The following is an 18,225-nucleotide window of genomic DNA, read 5'->3' on the forward strand; positions in this document are numbered from 1 at the left end:
TTTAATTTTGCTAATAACTGCTTTTAGTTTTAGATTTTTGTTGTTATTTTTTCAATTTTGCTAATAATTGTAGCATTCTCTCTTACCTATCAAGCACTATTTATGTTGCAGGCAACATGCAGACTGAGAGAGAGAGGCTGTGATGGCCGCCTGGCAGGAATTGAAGTTCAACAGCTCTTTTGTTCCCAAAGCGCAGCAATTCCTGAGCACCAGCTAAAGGAACTGAATCTAAAAATTGACAGTGCTTTACAAGTATGTTTTTTAGAACCAGCATATTGAAATGCAAGGGATGGAAATGAGGGAGGGAGCTAAAGTTGTGATGTTGAACCAGTTTAAAGGGTAAAAAGTAGTAGTTGATCTCAAGTCTTTTAGTAACTCTAGAAATTTTAAATTTCTGTTTTAATTGGAGTTTTTCATTTTTAACCTGCTATACAATCTTGATTCTTGGAAATGATTTATTTGTAGGCATATAAGATAGCTCTGGAAAGCTTAGGGCACTGTGAATATGCAATGAAAGCTGGCTTCCACCTGAATCCAAAGGCAATCGAAGCAAGTTTGCAGGTATGCTCTTCTTCCTGGGAGCTGTCAGGTGCTGTGGGAAAGTTCATGCAATCGAGTGTTCTGAAAGATGTGCTCTGGGTCACCTCTCCTCTTTCATCCAAACTTTTTCCAGGGCTGCTGCAGTGAGGCGGAAGCCCAGCAGACAGGGCGGAGGCAGACACCCCCGCAGCCCATGCAGTGTGAGCTTCCCACCGTCCCTGTGCAGATCGGATCGCACTTCCTGAAGGGTGTCTCCTTTAACGAGTCGGCCGCTGACAATCTGAAACTCAAGACGGTAGCTTTCCATGGGGTTCCACTACCACGGGGTTCCAACAACAGAGCATGAACTTGGAAATAGAGTTCTTAAAGGAAACTCAAGGGCTTGTGAAAAATGTAGATTAAAAAACAAAAAAAAGGTCAAGGAAGGAGACACTGATCTTCTTCAGTAAACCGAGGCCTAAAAGCAGAACTGTGGTGACTGTTTTAATGAGATATTTGCAAAACATTAGTTTTATTCATAATTTTATTCAAATGTTTAACATAAAGGGCTGAAAGTATGCTATGAAATATTGCTTATGTTTAATGATTATCAGTATGTTTGAGAAGAAACTTTGTCATAATACTGCAGTAACAGTGACCATTTGTGGAGCATTGTATTTGCCAGGCACTGTGCCAATGGCTTCCTGAGCACTGTCTTATTTAATACTTACCTATGAAGTGGATACTGCCTTTTTCCCCCATTCGACAGGGGAACTGAGGCCCCTGGTCACGTAGCTAGGAAATAGAAATCTGGAATCTGAACTTACGCGGTTTCCAGAGCCTGCAGAGCATACCTGATCACTTGGCCATCCAAAATGTGACTGATAATAACTATTTGAGAAACTGAAATGACATGATTTGGGTGTACATAAAGTGCTTTTCTCTTGAAGATGATTATGTAAACACATTTGCACACATTTGAGAACCTTGCATGGCATTGTGTTGGATGTGAACTCTTTTCTTCTCCATCTCCAGCACACAATGTTACAGCTGATCAAAGATGCAGGCTGCTATAATGGAATCACATCCAGGGAAGATCTTCCTGTGACTGAAGTTCTAAATCAGGTGTGCCCGTCCACATGGCGGGGTGCCTGCAAGACGGCTGTACAGCTGCTGTTTGGCCAGGCTGGACTGGTGAGCACATACATGTGAAAGGATGTGGTTATTTTACCGAGTTCTTCAGTGCTACAGAATTCCGACAAGATAGAAAACAGTAAAGGAAGAACAACATTATAAAACCTTTTTTTGTTTGTTTGTGTTACAGATTGGTAGTATATACTTGCAGAGAACCTAGTTGCAAAGTTATGTTGAAGGCACTCCTCATTTTAAGAAAACCATTGCATTAGTAGCAATTTGACAGGACCCTTGACCTGGCCTTCCTATTCTGGTGCTACAGTGGATGTCTTTTCTTTTGCTCAGATTTACCAAACTTCTTCCTGTATCAAACCTTTGCACACGATGCCCTTTTACCTGGAAATACTTTTCACTCCAGTTTCCACATGGCTCACTCCTCATCTTCCTGGTGTCAGTTCCAATATCACTTCCTCCAGGTCTCCTCCCATGACCATGCCGATAAGTAGTGCTCTAACCAGTCCCTTTGAACCCTAGCTTTCTGTTTATCTCCTTCTTAGCAATTAAATCACATCAACTAAAAATAATGTTTTGATCCTCTAACCTTTCAGAGAAGAAAAAACTTTTGCCAAAGTTGAGTGGGATTCAGAACAGCTAAAATCACCATTAGATTTTTCTTGGTGCCATTCACCCAAATGACCTTACGTACTTGTGTCCATTTTCTAGTAAACACCCCCCCCCCCCATTTTGTTTCCATTTCTTTTTTTTTTTTAGATTTATGTATTTATGTATTTATTTATTTGAAAGGCAGAGTAACAGAGAGAGAGAGAGATCTTCTATGCCCTGAATTACTCCCCAAATGCGTGCGACAGCCGGGGATGGGCCAGGCCAAAGCCAGGAACCTGAGACTCAGTCTGGGTCTCCCTTGTGGGAGAGAGGGACCCAACTACCTTAGTCATCATCTATTGCTCCCAGGGTTCCCTTCAGTGGGAAGTTGGCTTGGAAGCAGGAAGCCAGGATTGAACCAGGCACTCTAATATGGGATGTGGGCATCTCAAGCAGTCCACAGCACCAAATGCCAACCCTATAGAAGCATCTTCCTTTCTTTCTTTCTTTCTAAGGACTTATTTATTTATTTGAAAGAATTAGAGGAAGATAAAGAGAGAGAAATCTTCCTTCTGCTGGTTCACTCCCCAAATGGCCTCAATGGCCAGGCTGAAGCCAGGAGTCAGGAGTTTCTTCCGGATCTCTCCCACATGGGTACAGAGGCCCAAGCACTGGGACCTCTTCTGCTGCTTTCCCAGGCACATTATATCTGCTTTCTTTCTAAAAAGATACAGCATTTCAGTCAGAAGTTAGAGGAAGTTAATTAGAGATTAAGAAAATGAAAGAACGGATATTTAGTGTGAGTCCTGACTATTCACATAGAAAGAGCTGTGGGGAGGTTACTGTCCTTTAGTTTCACTCAGATGAGGGTTCAAGGTCTCCAAGGAGATCACTGAGTCCACGGAGGTCCCCAAGAATATCAAGAAGTAGAAGTCACCATTGAGAGGGCCACGGGTCTTCTAGTTTTGATAGAGAATTAGAGAGAGAGAAAGAACGGCAACGACTAGAGCGTGAAGCCAAAGAAAGGGAGAAAGAAAGGCGAAGATCCTGAAGTCTCGATTGGGGGTTGGAACACAGGCGTAGCAGGAGTAGAGAAAGGCACTCAGATGAGGACTCAGGCAGGTGGCCCAGCTCGTCACAGTGCGGCCTTGTACAGGTCAGATGTGGGCCTGTCCTCACTAGTGATTTCCTTTAGGATCTGCTCCTCAGTAAAGGAACCCCCAAGAGAAATCTGTAGTCTGCTCTCCACTGCTGCAATGTAGAGGATGCTTTAGGGGAGTGATGCATGGTACAAAGACCATTGAACTGAAACTAGGGTGAGCCATGTGGCAGTGTGTTCTCAGGAAAGGCGTGTGGAAGAACACACACACACAGGCAGTCTTTAGAAAACATTGTAAGTTAAAAGAAAAAAAATTGTCTTATTCAGAGAGCAGACATTCTTCCTGGTTCTTTAGCCCTTGATTGTAGGGCACCTTTGTGTGTGACTGACAAAGAACCATTAGATTATGGTTCTGGGGTGGGAGGCCTGAGGAAACACCTGTGTGGTCCCATAATAGCTGTTCCTCGGACAGGAAGCCTTTTCCAAAGCACCAGCTGTGGGAACTCTTGTTTACAGCAGTGGGATGGAAATTGGCTCTAGCAGAGGCTCGGCTTGGAGCCCTGATAAGAACGCTGTGCAGCTTCACCCCATCTGAAATTTTACAGGTTTGATATTCAAGGTGTCTTAGGATTTTCTTGAAATTCTTTTTGTCATTCGAAAATGCTTTCATTACTTTGTTACTCTTCAGATCGTATATAGAAACTCCCCCTCCTAAATAAGAGGAAATCCTTGAAACAAGGTTTGGTTCTTTTTCCTGAAGTAGTTCTGTTTCTGTTGATGATTGAGGATAAAAGAATCTTCGAAAAACTTCATCCACTTTTGGCTTGTAGTCAGTCATTACGGTTGAGCTTTTCTGAGGTATTAGTTTGACTTTTAGTGACATTTCTATTTTTTTCAAGTGTATAGTATAAAAAATAACTAGAACAAAGGAAATAAAGTCATTCCTAATTAATATATTTATGGTTTGGAAAGATTCTTACGATATTCAGCAAATGCCACACCCAGAACATGGCTTCTGTTTAAAGAAGTGTTGTACATTCAGTCATCTTTGTTACTCACTGTTGTCTTCATGGGGCCTGTGACTCTCCTTGGCATAGCTCATGCAGGGAAGTTGTTCTTGCCAGTACTCGGCATCCATAGGCTTGTGTGTTGGATATGTTTTCCTCTCTGCAAGCTGGTTGCTGTTTCTGTTTCTCTCGCAGGTGGTGGTCGACACAGCACAGATTGAGAATAAAGAAGCCTATGCACCCCAGATCAGTTTAGAAGGCTCCAGAATCGTGGTTCAAGTCCCATCCACATGGTAATGTGACTCTTACATTAGCTGAAGCCTAAGCTCTGATTGAAGCTTGCACATTTTTTAAATGATTGCTTTGTTTTGAACAAACCCCTGACAGCTGACATGGCAGGTCTTTCTACATGTGCAGGTCAGTGAGCAGCAATGGTCTGTTAGTGGCCTGTGTCATGATTACTAGTCCATGATGAGGAAGCAGTGATGTCTGCAAGTAGTCTCATTGACCATATGTAACTAACCCGTTCTACACCTTTGAATAAGGAGCAGTATTATCTTTCTTTGTTAGAAAAGTCCACAGCTTTGAAACATAGTACATCATTTCCTCTATGTCTCCAGTGTTTCTCTACAGCTGAATGGAGAGCATAAAATTTTTCTTCTTCATCTGTTCCTCCTACAACCCTGCTGATTTTGTGCTCCTGTCTTTACACACTCAGTGTCAATTTGGAAACAAACTGAACCATTTTCAGTTACTATACTTGTAACACAACTAAGAATTGTTCTTTTTTGTTTGTTTTTAATGCTCTGGTAGGAACCACTCCTATAGTTAGCAGTTGAGGCATCCCTGTCCCACACTGGAGTGCCTGAATTCAGTTGCTAGCTCCAGCTTCCTGCCAGTGCAGACCTTGGGAGGCATGGGTGATGATGCATGTAATGGGGTTCCTGCTTCCTTGGGAGCCTGAGAGAGCTGGCCAGTACAGGCACTGGGGAATGAAGCAGTGAATGCGAGCTCTTTCTCCCTTTCTGTTTTTGTCTCTCCACTGTCAAATAAAAAAAAAAAAAAAAAAAAAAAAAAAAAAGAATTTTTTTTTAAAAAGAAAGCTCCTACAAATCAGAAAATGGGCATGGAACATGATCAGATAAACCAGAAAATAAGACACATAAGAAACAAGTAAGAAAACCAACAATATGATGTCATTTTGTCCAAAATACTAAATTGCTTTAGAGTAACGATATTTAATGTGACAGTAGTGTTTTGGGTCAGACTACGAAAACAGGCAGAGATTGTTAAATGGAGAGCAAATCCCACAGCCTTTCTAAAGGGCAGTTTAGTATACCAGAAGTCTAAAATAGGGGCCAGCATTATGGCATAGCAGATTAAGCCACTGCCCATGACTCTAGCATCCCATATGAACACTGGTTCCAGTCTCAGCTGCTGCACTTCCAATCCAGCTGCCTGCAGCTGTGCCTGAAAGAGCAGTGGATGATCGCTCAAGTACTTGGGGACCCTGCCACATGCTTGGAAGACCTGGATGGGTCTTTGGCTTGGTCCATTACTGGCCCTTGTGGCCATTTGGGGAGTGAACCATAGATGAAAGATCTCTCTCTCTTCCCTGTCTGTCTCTCCCTCTGACTCTGCCTTTCACATAAATAAATTTTCAAAAAAAAAAAAAAAAAAGCTTTATGGGATATGACCTCAGCGACCTCAGCAGTTCCCAGGTCTACCTGTAGGTATTTGTCTGAGAGGTACATGTGTTTCACTATAAGGATTGGCTTCATAGCTTTATTGGAATGTAGCAAAAATTAAGTATCTATTGGAAGACATTTGCTTTTTTTAAGTTACGAAGAATTCCTTTAAATAGTAATCTCTCATCATGAATTTTAAATATTTACTATAGAAAAATTCCCTTTGTGGGGACATTTGCTATTAAAATTGTAATCTGAATGAGTATTAACCATGGAGAAAACATTTAAATCATTTAAGTAGGAAGAGATGGAGATAGTAAAGAACAGAGTTACTATCGTTGCCTAAAGTTTTTTTTTTTTTTTTTTTTAAGATTTACTTATTTGTTTGGAAGAATTACAGAGAGAGGAAGAGACAGACAAAAAAATCTTCCAGTCACTGGTTCACTCCCCAGGTAGCCACAATAGCTAGGACTTGGCCAGACCAAAGCCAGGAGCCAGGGGCTTTTTCCAGGTCTCCCACGTGGGTAGCAGGAGCTGAAGCACTTAACATCTTCTGCTTTTCCAGATCATTAGGAGGGAGCTGAATCAGAAATGGAGCATCCCTTGTGAGATGCTGGCACTTCAGGCTGTAGCTTTACCTGCTGCACCCCGATGCTGGCCCCCACGTGCCTAAGTGAATTAAAGTGGAAGAGACCCTTCTCTGCTGGTTTACTCCCCAGATGCCTACAACAACCAGAGTTATAAACTTGACTGAAACCAAGAATCTCAAAGTAGTTCTGGGTCTCCCACATTGGTGGTAAAAACCCAAGAACTTAAACCATCATCTGCTGCCTCCCAGGATACTCATTAGGAGGAAGTTGCATCAGAAGAGGAGCTGGGATGTGAACTGTGTACTCTTTGATAGGGGATACCAGCATCCCAATGTGAGGGTGCAAAAGTAGATTCTACCAAAAGCGTTTTAGAGAAAGCTCCCATCTGCTGGCTCACTCCCCAAAAATGTCCAAAATGTCCAGGGCTAGGCCAGCTGCAGACTAGAGCCAAGAGCCAGTAAGGAAATCCAAGAGGAACCCAAATACTTGAACTACTGCTATTGCCTTCAAAGCTCTGCATTGGCAGGAAGCTGAAATCAGGAGTCAGAGCCAGGAATTGAGCCCAGGTACTCTGGTGTGGTGTGTGGGCATCCTACTTCTAGGGTAAACATCAACCCCAGAATTTGTTGAAATATTATATTAAGTAAGGGTGAGGGTGAGCACTGTATTTTTGTCCCCAATCCTTCTATGAGTATCCCCTATCCAGAAGTTTAAATTGCATGCTTTTTTGTTGTTGTTCTTGAGATTTATTTATTTGAAAGGCTGAGATACTGGTATGGCATCCCCTGCTTCACTCCCCAAATGATAGCAACAGCAAGCTATGGGCCAGACCAAATACTGGTCTCCCACATGGGTAGCAGGAACCCAAGCACTTGGGCTGGCTTCCACTGCCTTCCCAGGAGTACTAGTAGGAGACTGGATTGGAAGCAGTGTGAGATGCCGCATTGCAAGCTGTGGCTTAACCCACTGCCCCACAATGCTGGCCTCTAATTTTATTGTTGGTGGTATACTGTGTCCTGAAATTCATGGTAAATTTATATTACATATCTTCATTTCCATCAAACAACAGAAACTCTCTTTTCTGTAAGATTTTTGTTTCTGGATTCTGAATTCATTTTTCCAACTCAAGTTCTCATTAATAACATACTAATTAAACTTCATCAAGTTTCCCATTTTGAGGAAAGCAGTTTGAACTTTGGATAGTTGGGTAAATGTGAACAGCTAATACTAAAAGGTTAACACTTAGATTTACTTGCAAAATTTGGCCCATTTGTAATCCATTTCACCTGCTTGAAAAAGACCTTGAAAACTGGACTTCTTTGCAGAGGCTCCCTCTGCTGTCTGCTTTTGGTAATGATACAACATATTTTAGCTTTTTGTTTTGTTTTTCTTTTGAATTTTAGGGTGCCTATCGCTTATTTGAAACTGTTGGGACCAGAGTTGTTTGGTATTTTGAATTTTTTATGATTTTGGAATATTTGCATGTGTGTGAGGTATCTCAGGGATAGGACCCAAGTCTAAACATGAAACTCATTTATGTTCCATACATACCTTATACACAAAGGCTCAGGGTAATCTTATAGTCTACTTTAGTGACTTGAATTCTGGTTATGACCCATCACATGAGGCCAGCTGTGGAATTTTCCAGAAGTAGTATCATGTCAGTGCTCAAAAAATTTTGGGTTTTGGAACATTTTAGATTAGGGATGTTTAACCTTTACAAAATATGGGCTTGTTGAGAAGAATCCAAACAGAAGTAGTTGCTTATTTTATCTTAGGAAAAGTGATATTGATGAAAAAAGGAAGTCAAGAATTTATTATATGCTGTGCTTTTAGGGTCTAGCTTCCAAATGTGTTTTCTTCTAGAGTAATATATTACATTTTTTTTTTAAAGATTTATTTATTTGAAGGAGTTACAGAGAGAGGTAGAGACAGAGAGGTCTTCCATCCGCTGGTTCACTCCCCAGACGGCTACAATGGCCGGTGCTGCACCTGTCCGAAGCCAGGAGTCAGGAGCTTCTTCCAGGTCTCCCACGTGGGTGCAGGGGCCCAAGGACTTGGGCCATCTTCCACTGCTTTGTCAGGCCATAGCAGAGAGCTGGATCGGAAGAGGAGCAGATGGGACTAGAACTGGTGTCCATATATTATGCTGGCACTTCAGGCCAAGGCTTTAACGCGCTGTGCCATAGCGCTGGCCCATATATTACATTTTTAAGCTGTCATAATTTTTGTGCTTAACCTATCCTTTATTTCTTATTTATTTTTTATTTTTTATTTTTATTTTTGACAGGCAGAGTGGACAGTGAGAGAGAGATACAGAGAGAAAGGTCTTCCTTTTGCCGCTGGTTCACCCTCCAGTGGCCGCCACGGCCGGCGGCCGGCGCACCACGCTGATCCGATGGCAGGAGCCAGGTACTTATCCTGGTCTCCCATGGGGTGCAGGGCCCAAGCACCTGGGCCATCCTCCACTGCACTCCCTGGCCACAGCAGAGAGCTGGCCTGGAAGAGGGGCAACCGGGACAGAATCCAGCACCCTGACCGGGACTAGAACCCGGTGTGCCGGCGCCACAAGGCGGAGGATTAGCCTAGTGAGCCACAGCGCCGGCCCCTATCCTTTATTTCAACAAATACTTACTGAATACCTACCCTGAGCCAAACACTATTCTGGGCTCTGGGAAGTTAATCATGAACAAGATAGACAGGGTCCCTGTGCCTCACAGAGCTGGCTTAGCAGTGGGGAGGAGGAGACAGCGAGACAGTGTAAGAGATGAGTTCACACTGGCAGATGTAGGAAGGAGTTCAGAGGAGGATGATGCTTTGTGATAGGGAACAACCGCGACTGAGGTGGAGGAGAGACTATGTAGGATGAGAAGTCAGGCAGGAAGGGTCTTTTCAAGTTTGTGACATTTGATTTGACAGGAGCCAGCCCTGTGGAGAGCACGTAGGGAGAGCATTCCAGTCAGAAGGATAGCAAACACAGCCTGAGGAATGAACTGGCGTTGTATGGAGATGTAGGTGCTAAAGTCAAGAATTATGGGGGCCTTGAGGGAACTGAGTTTTTAATCTTAAGAACAAATAGGAGGTTTTAAGCAAGTCTTGGTGATTTGTCAGCAGGAGAGGTTTAAAACCATTTCGTTGATCAGTTCTCAAACTGTTGAATAAAATTAAAATGTCGGTTGATTTTTTTTTTTTTCCGAAAAAAAGAAATTACTGCCACCAGGTACTATAGTACTCCTTTTTGCATGAGCAGTAAATGCTCTCCTAGTGAGCAAAATCAGTGACACGCAAAGTTTCCACCAGAAATTGGCTTGGTAGCCTGGAGCAGGTGTGTCCTGATCATCACTGATGGCAGCCTGAGAGAATCCATTCTCTCCCAGGGTTGAGTAGGCACTAACAGAGTCTGGCTCGCGTCTGGGACTAGCCAGGTCTCATCCTTGAAGATGCATTTCTTCTCAAGCCAAATTCATGTTGGGAAGTCCTGGTGTCTCTTTAGGGTGGCTTCACAGGTGTTCAGTTCTTTCACATTTAACCCCCAGAGTTCCCAGGATCTAGCAATGTCTTCCTCTGGGACCTATGTTGTTCACGTCTCCCTCTCAGAAAAGGCTTCTGGTTCAGGTGCCTTGAACAGACAGTGGAAACCTGGACAACCAGTTGGCCATGCCAGGATCTCAGGGAAGAAAAGTCCAAATGAAGGCATCAACAAAAGCAAAGGACTTGAGATGTGGTCAGCCCATTCAGGGAACAGGTGTGGACCATAGGTCTATACCAAGTTGGAAGGCCAGGTCACAAAGGGCCTTGAGGGCTGTGGGGAGGGCCTTTGTTTTTTTCAGTCACCATCTGATGCCATTGGAAGGTGTTACGCAGAGGAGTGATATGATTTGATTCACCCTCTAGGAAGCTGTGTGAAGGATGGATTTTTGGAGGGGCAGGAGGAGAGATAGGATCACATGGGATCCTGGTCCTGAGGCACAAGAGGTTTTGGTTTCCTGGAGGGGAGTAGTGATAAGAGGCATGGTGAGAAGTGCTTGGATTCAGAATATATTTTGGAAGGAGAGCTGTCAGGATTTGCTGATGGATTGGATGTAGCATGTGAGGGAATTTGAGCTGATTTATAGATTGGAAGTAGGCAGTTGTGTTGTTTACTTCTGGAGAAGTTCCTCGTATTCTCTGTGTGTATGTGTGTAGTGGCTTTGGCAGGGAGAGAGAGAATCAAGAGTTGAGCTGATCAGGTTACCTTTGAGATGCTTCTACATAAGGTATGTAGAAGAGCGTTCGGGACACAATTGGGTATAGGATGATGGAACTCAGGAGTAAGGTGTCTAGTCTGTTGAAGGAAACCTGAGAGTTAGAGATAAAGCTGCAAGACAGCCCTGGAGCATTTCCCCCTCCAGAAGTGTTAGGAGAGAAGAGGAGCAGGGGAGCTGGCAGAGAAGACCTAAAAGGAGCTGCCAGTGAGGTGGCAGGTGGGAAGGAGGGAATGAGTGGATGTGGATATGGGGTCTCTGAAACTGAAGAATGTGGCCAAGAGACCAAGTCAAGTACAAACAGATACTGACCCTCAACTTGGCAAGATCTAAGTTTGATAAAAGCTGTTTTAGTGGAGTTAGGGAATGCAGCCCCATTAGTGTAGAGGAAGAGGAGAATAGGAGATAAAGCAGCAAGTGGAGAAATAGGTCAGTATCTGTAGTGGAATGTGGGGCCTAGAGAAGGCGGTTAGGGAGGCTGATTTGAGTGCCAAAAGGAGTTTCTCTGGGAAGCAATGGGTGATTACATGATGCTTGGGAAGCCAAGGGTATGTGGCATCCGGCACCCTGGTGGTAAGATCAGGCCACATCTTAGGTAAGACAGGAAGGAGGGCAGGATGTGTGGACACAGACACAGGTGTCTGTTAGAGTTAGTGGTGAGGCAACACAAAGCAGATCTCATCTGCTTTCAGGCATTTTCTCAATTTAGTGAGAATTGAGATGAGAGAGGTGACAGCACAGCTTGGAGGGGAGAGAAGGGGGGATGAAGTAGTCATCATGGAAAGGATAAAATCAGCTTGTGATAATTAATAAATTATGGCTTAGGGGAAGGCTGTGTTTGTTGCTTACCTGAAATTAGTGGTGAGTCCGGCGGCAGACCATGAGTGTGTTTTCCCCACACTGACTCTTGGATTCTTGGGTATAGGTGCAACATGCTATGGAAGCGGCACATACTGTGCCAGGCCTCAGATATGAACGGGGCAGGGAGGAAAATGAGGGCCCGACCAGATGTCGGACGGCGAGAGGACATCAGAACGTCAAGAAGCAGCTCCTCATTGAGTCCTTTTCTTCCTACTAAACAGACTCCAGATAGAAATCCAGGGACGGGGGCCCTGCGTTGTGGCGGAGTGGGTTAAGATGCCTGCTTTCCATATGAGCACCGGTTTGAGTCCCAGATGCTCTTTCCTACCTACCTGCCTGTTGATGTGCCTGGAAAAGCAGCAGAAGGCCCAAGTCTTTGGGCCCTGCCACCCACTTGAGATACCCAAAAAAAGCTCTTGGCTCCTGGCTTCAGACTGGCCCAGCTCTTGCTATTGTGGCCGTTAGTGAACCAGCAGATAGAAGGTGTTCTCTCTCTCTCTCTCTCTCTCTTCCTCTTCCTCTTCCCCCCTCCCTCCCCTTCCTCCCTCCCTCCCTTTCTGTCTTTGTAAACTGCCTTTCAAATAAATAAATAAATCTTTGTTAAAAAAGAAAAAGGTAAAGCCGCCACCTACAATGCCAGCATCCCATATGTGCATTGATCCGAGTCCTGGCTGCTCCACTTCTGATCCAGCTCCCTGCTTATGGCCTGGGAAAAGAAGCAGAAGATAGCCTAAGTACTTGGGCCCCTGCCACCCACTTAAGAGACCTAGAAGAAGCTCCTGGCTCCTGGCTTTGTCCTGACCCAGTCCCAACCATGGTGGCCATCTGTGGAGTGAACCAGTGGATGGAAGATTCTCTTACTCTATCCCTCTATCTCTGTAACTCTGACTTTCAAATAAATAAATAATTTTTTTTTTTTTTTACAGGCAGAGTGGACAGAGAGAGAGAGAGAGAGAGAGAGAGAGAAGGTCTTCCTTTTGCCATTGGTTCACCCTCCAATGGCCGCTGCGGCCTGCGCGCTGCAGCCAGCGCACCGCGCCTATCTGAAGGCAGGAGCCAGGAGCCAGGTGCTTCTCCTGGTCTCCCATGGGATGCAGGGCCCAAGCACTTGGGCCATCCTCCACTGCACTCCCTGGCCACAGCAGAGAGCTGGCCTGGAAGAGGGGCAACCGGGACAGAATCCGGCGCCCTGACCAGGACTAGAACCCGGTGTGCCAGCGCCGTTAGGCGGAGGATTAGCCAATTGAGCCGCAGCGCCAGCCCAATAAATAAATCTTTAAAAACAAAAATGAAACCAAAACAAAAAAGATAGAAATCCATGGAGAGCTACAAGGAAAACCATTGTTTCCTGTACTCACACAACACTCCTAACAACCAAGTTGCATATGTTTTTCACACTAAACATCTCTCTTAATTTACTTTGGACACTTAGTATCATACAACTTAATTTTTTTTATTTTAATTTTTTATTTATGTGAAAGGCAGACTGAAAGAGGGAGAGAGGGAAAGAAAGAGAGAGAGATCTTCCATCTGCTGACTCACTCTCCAAATACCTGCAATAGCTAGGCCTGTCCAGGTCAGATCCAGGAGCCCAGAACTCAATCTGGGGCTCCCAGATGGGCAGCAGAGACCCGAGTACTTGAGCAATCATCTTGCTGCCACCAAGGGTGCATTAACAGGAAACTGGAATCTGAAGCAGAGCCAGGACTTGAACCAAGGCACTCTTCTATGGGGCTGTGGATGCCCCAGGTGGCATCTTAACGACTGTACCAAATGCCTGCCACCCCCTGGCAAGTTAGTGTTGATCCTTTTTTTTTTTTTTTAAGATATATTTATTTATTTATTTGAAAGTCAGAGTTACACAGAGAGAGAAGGAGAGGCAAAGAGAGTCCGTCTTCCATCTGCTAGTTCACTCCCCAGATGGCCGCAACAGCCAGAACTGCCCCAATCCGAAGCCAGGAGCCAGGAGCTTCCTCCAGGTCTCCCACATGGGTGCAGGGGCCCAAGCACTTGGGCCATCCTCCACTGCTTTCCCAGGCCACAGCAGAGAGCTGGATCAGAAGTGGAGTTGAACTGGCATATGGGATGCTGGCACTACAGGTGGCAGCTTTACCTGCTGCGCCACAGCACCGCCCATGATTCTTAACTACTCAGAAATTTGTGGAAGACCATGAGTGTTTTTTCCCCCTGTTGACTCTTAGTTTCTTAGGTAATTCCTACTTGGAATTAGTGCAAATTAAGAGCTCAGTCCCCTAAGACTGCTCTCCACTCAGATGCCAATTCCAAATCCCAGGCTGTCATCTGTCCCTCTTACTAACTGGCTTTAACTGGAGGGTCTCATAATCCAGCCCTCAGGTTTGGCAATTTGCTATAATGGCTCACAGAACTCAAGGAAAGATTTATTTACATTTACTGATTTATTTTAAAGGATGTTAGAATAGATGCAGGTGAGCAGCCAGCTGAAGAGGCATATAGAGCAAGGGATGTGGGGAGAGGCACAGAGCTTCCGTACACCCTCCAGGAGCACCCCCTCCCAGCATTTCAATGTGTTCGCCACCCTGGGGGTTCTGTGAACCCTGTAACTTAGAAATTTTTGTGGCAGCTGCTTCATGTAGGTATAATTGGTTGTAAACTCACAACTCTCTTCTCCCATCTCTAGAGGGTAAAAGTCCCAAGGTTTTAGTCCTGGTTTGTTCTTAGGCTGTCTTTAGCTCCACACAGATAGTCTCAGCAGCACAGAAGATACACCAATCACCCAGGAAATTCCGAGGGCCTTTGGAGCTCTGTGTCAGGGACTGGGATCAAAGACCAAATATCAGAACAAAAGATGCTCCTTGTCCCCCCATCACCATGGAAGTTAAGGTTTTAGGAGCTCTGTGTCAGGAATTGGAGGCAGGGACCAAATATGTACAGATGGTCCCTGACTTACAGTGGTTCAACTTAAGACTTCTCAGTTATAGGGTGTTGCTGAAGTCTGTTCATACAGTCATTCTGTTTTTCAGTTTCAATATACACAATTACATGAGATGCTCAGCACTTTCTTAGAATGCATTTTGTGTATTAGATATTTGCCCAACTGCAGGCTAATACACATACGCTGAGCCCATTTAAGGCAAACTTGGATGAACTGTGGTGTTTGGTAAGTTAGATGTATTAAATGCATTTTTGACTTAGGATATTGTCAGCTTAGTATGGGTTTATTAGGACATATGTCCATCTTAAATTAAGAAACATCTGTATTTCTTATCGGAGGACTCCAGTGGGGCCCTATTGCTTCCTTCTCCTAAAGAATAGCAGGTCCCCATGTTAAGCCCTGTTCTCTAAATTTTTTTGATAATTATTGAATTTTTATTGGGTGCCCAAAGTATGTAGGTTGTAGCCTTTTGTTGTTGTTGTTTACTTTTTTTTTTTTTTTTAAGATTTATTTTGGGGCTGGTGTTGTGGTTACCTGTAACACTGACATCTCATATGAGTATCGATTCAGGTCCTGACTGCTCTACTTCCAATCCAGCTCCCTGCTAATGCACCTAGGAAAGCAGCAGAAGATGGCCTAAGTACTGGGTCCCCTGCTACCCATATGGGAGATCTGGATGGAACTCCTGGGTCTTGGCTTCCACTTGGCCCAGCCCCAGCCACTGTAGCCATTGGGAAGTGAACTAGCGGATGGAAGATCTCTGATGTGTCTCTTCTCTCCCTCTAACTCTGCATAACAGGGGAGACGGAGATCTTCCATCTGCTGACTCAGCCCCCAAATGGCCTCAATGGCTGGGGCTGGGCCAGACTGAAGCCAGGAGCCTTGAAACTCCTTCCAGGTTTCCTGTGTGGGTGGCAGAGGCCCAAACACTTGGAGCATCTTGCACTGCTTTCCCGGGCGTGTTAACGGGAGCTGGCTCAGAAGTGGAGCAGCCAGGACTCAAACATGCACTCATGGGATGCTGGTATCATAAGCAGTGGCTTTAAACAGCTGCCCCCATGACACTGGACTCAGTTGTAGCCTTTTCTGTGAGACCTGTTTAAACATCTTTGCAAAGAAGGGCAGGCAAAACTAATTTGATTTATGCCCAGGTGCCTGAAAGAAGACCCTGCCACCATGTCCCTGCTGCAGAGAAGCCTCGACCCTGAGAAGACGCTGGGGCTGGTGGATGTGCTCTACACTGCTGTGCTGGACCTGAACCGCTGGAGAACAGGGAGGTTGGTGCGCCTCTCAGCCTCTTGCCCTGGGGTACAGGTGGTCTGCATTTGACTGCATATAATTTCATGTGTGCTTACACCGATAGTGTAATTAAGGCATGGATACATAAGGCATTTTGTACCTTTTTATTTTAGAATAATTTCAAATCTGCAGAAAAGTTATAAGAATAGTACAAAGAACTAAATGCCTTTTACCCAGGTTCCCCAATTTGTTTACATTTGCACATTCATTGGTTTTATCATTTGAGAATAAGTCCATTCAGAGGACTTTTAACCCAACTTATAACCTCCTTATGAACTAAAAACAGAAATGTCTAGAAAACATATCATTCATGAAATGTACTCATATAGCTGACAGTTCCAAAATGACCTCCTGGTAGATTGTTAATTTTAGAACGGGTAGGGACCTTAAACATCTTTATATGTCTCTTCTCCTGCCTATAAGCAGGAGGTGCTGAACAGTAAAGTGACTTCTTCAGGGTCACACCGGCCATCTCCTGCCTCAGCTGCTGTCCCATGCCCTTTCTGTCTAGAGGGCTACAGGAGGAGTGCTCAGAAAACTTTGGAAACAGCCATGGGTTTGCTATCCCTGAACCCTCCCTGACCCCATGCCTCATGGGTTATTGCATCTTCCCTCTATTGGATCAGCCTGGCTCTCAGTCCCTATGCTCCATACATAGAGCTCCTGGCCTCCTCACTGGAACCATGCTTTGTCTTCCTGTGCTACACGTAGAGATTCACTCAGTCTGAATCCTCGGGCCAGAACCTGGATGTTACGGTTTTCACAGCCATGTCTCAGACACTTTGACAGTCCTTGGGGCATTCATTTCTAAGTATTTATCTATAAAATAAGAGAGCTTGATACCAACAAGAGATCTTTGTTTTTTTCAAAGTATTTCTTAAAAAGAGGTGTATTTCATTCTCCAATGTGTATGTTTGTCTTTTTCCCCCCTCTGTAAACATACTTCTGTCTAAATAGGGAACAAGCTTTACCTTGCATACAGATCCAGCTCCAAAGGGAAATCTGTGATTTTGGGAATCAAGCTGACTTGCCTTCTGGAAATGGAAACAAACCTCCAGGTGGCTTGCAGAAGACATTCTCTAAACTTACATCCCGGTTCACCAAGAAAGCTTCATGTACCAGCTCAAGCAGCAACGCAAATTATTCCATCCCAAGTACCCCTTCCAAAAACATCTTCATAGCTGGGTGTTCAGAAGAGAAGGCCAAAATGCCCAATAATATTGATACAAGGTTACAAAGCATTTTGAACATTGGTAACTTCCCTAGGACTACAGACCCATCACAGTCGGCTCCGAATTCCAGTAATCCAATGGCCAATGGTTTCCTCATGGAGAGGCATGAGAACTTCCTGCATGGGGATGATGGCAAGGATGAGAAGGGTATGAACTTACCAACCGATCAGGAAATGCAAGAGGTGATAGATTTTCTCTCGGGCTTTAACATGGGCCAGTCACATCAAGGTTCTCCACTGGTGACAAGGCGTAATTCTGCTGCCACAGCCATGGTGACGGAGCAGAAGGCAGGACCCATGCAGCCACAGTCGTCATCACTGCCAGTGCCCCCTGCACCACGGCCACCTCAGGCTGGAGCACATACACCTCTGACACCCCAGCCAGGACTGGCACCTCAGCAGCAGTCCCCAAAGCAACAACAACCCCAGGTTCAATACTACCAACACCTGCTCCAACCCATTGGAACACAACAGCCCCCACCCCAGCCTCGGGCTCCTGGGAAATGGGTACATGGCTCTTCTCAGCAGCCGGCACAGCCCGTTGGACCAGGTCTGTCTCCTCTTGGCCAGTGGCCTGGCATATCTGATCTCAGTTCTGACTTGTACAGCTTGGGTCTGGTGAGCAGCTATATGGATAATGTAATGTCAGAAGTTTTGGGACAGAAGCCACAGGGACCTAGAAATAACACCTGGCCCAACCGTGACCAAAGTGATGGAGTCTTTGGAATGTTGGGAGAGATTCTCCCTTTCGATCCTGCAGGTATGTGAGACCTCCTCGCCCTGTTTCAATGTAAGATATAATCACTGAGGATTTCATGAGGCCTGTCTGCTACAACCTTACTGGAGGCAAGTACAGGCCCAATCTAACAAGAGTTGGAAGCAGAGGTTGAGAAGGTCAGAGATAGGCAGGAACTATTTTCTGACTGTTTTTGAAGATCAGTAAGATAATATTTAATTTTTTAAAGATTTATTGATCTGAGAGGCAGAATTACAGAGGGTGAGACAGAGTCAGCCTTCCATCCGCTCGTTCACTTCT

At 44.8% G+C, this 18,225-nt stretch overlaps 1 protein-coding gene across 13 annotated transcripts in view; it reads left to right on the forward strand.

Annotated features, from left to right (window-relative positions):
- Positions 1-18,225, forward strand: part of GARRE1 (granule associated Rac and RHOG effector 1) — a 98,994-nt gene that overhangs the window by 71,675 nt on the left and 9,094 nt on the right. For 10 of the 13 annotated variants that reach the window (XM_051846733.3, XM_051846737.3, XM_051846736.3 and 7 more), the window contains 7 exons: positions 112-252; positions 466-561; positions 674-835; positions 1,555-1,713; positions 4,558-4,655; positions 15,811-15,936; positions 16,916-17,949. In XM_051846733.3, the coding sequence (XP_051702693.1) occupies positions 112-252; positions 466-561; positions 674-835; positions 1,555-1,713; positions 4,558-4,655; positions 15,811-15,936; positions 16,916-17,949 (1,816 nt within the window). The remainder of the gene's footprint in view (positions 1-111; positions 253-465; positions 562-673; positions 836-1,554; positions 1,714-4,557; positions 4,656-15,810; positions 15,937-16,915; positions 17,950-18,225) is intronic. The other 3 variants (XM_051846738.3, XM_070063225.2, XM_089319133.1) reach the window with 1 other exon arrangement.

Source organism: Oryctolagus cuniculus, chromosome 18, assembly GCF_051225735.1.
Source record: "Oryctolagus cuniculus isolate XC-2025 breed Fujian yellow rabbit chromosome 18, ASM5122573v1, whole genome shotgun sequence".
Classification (NCBI taxonomy): domain Eukaryota; kingdom Metazoa; phylum Chordata; class Mammalia; order Lagomorpha; family Leporidae; genus Oryctolagus; species Oryctolagus cuniculus.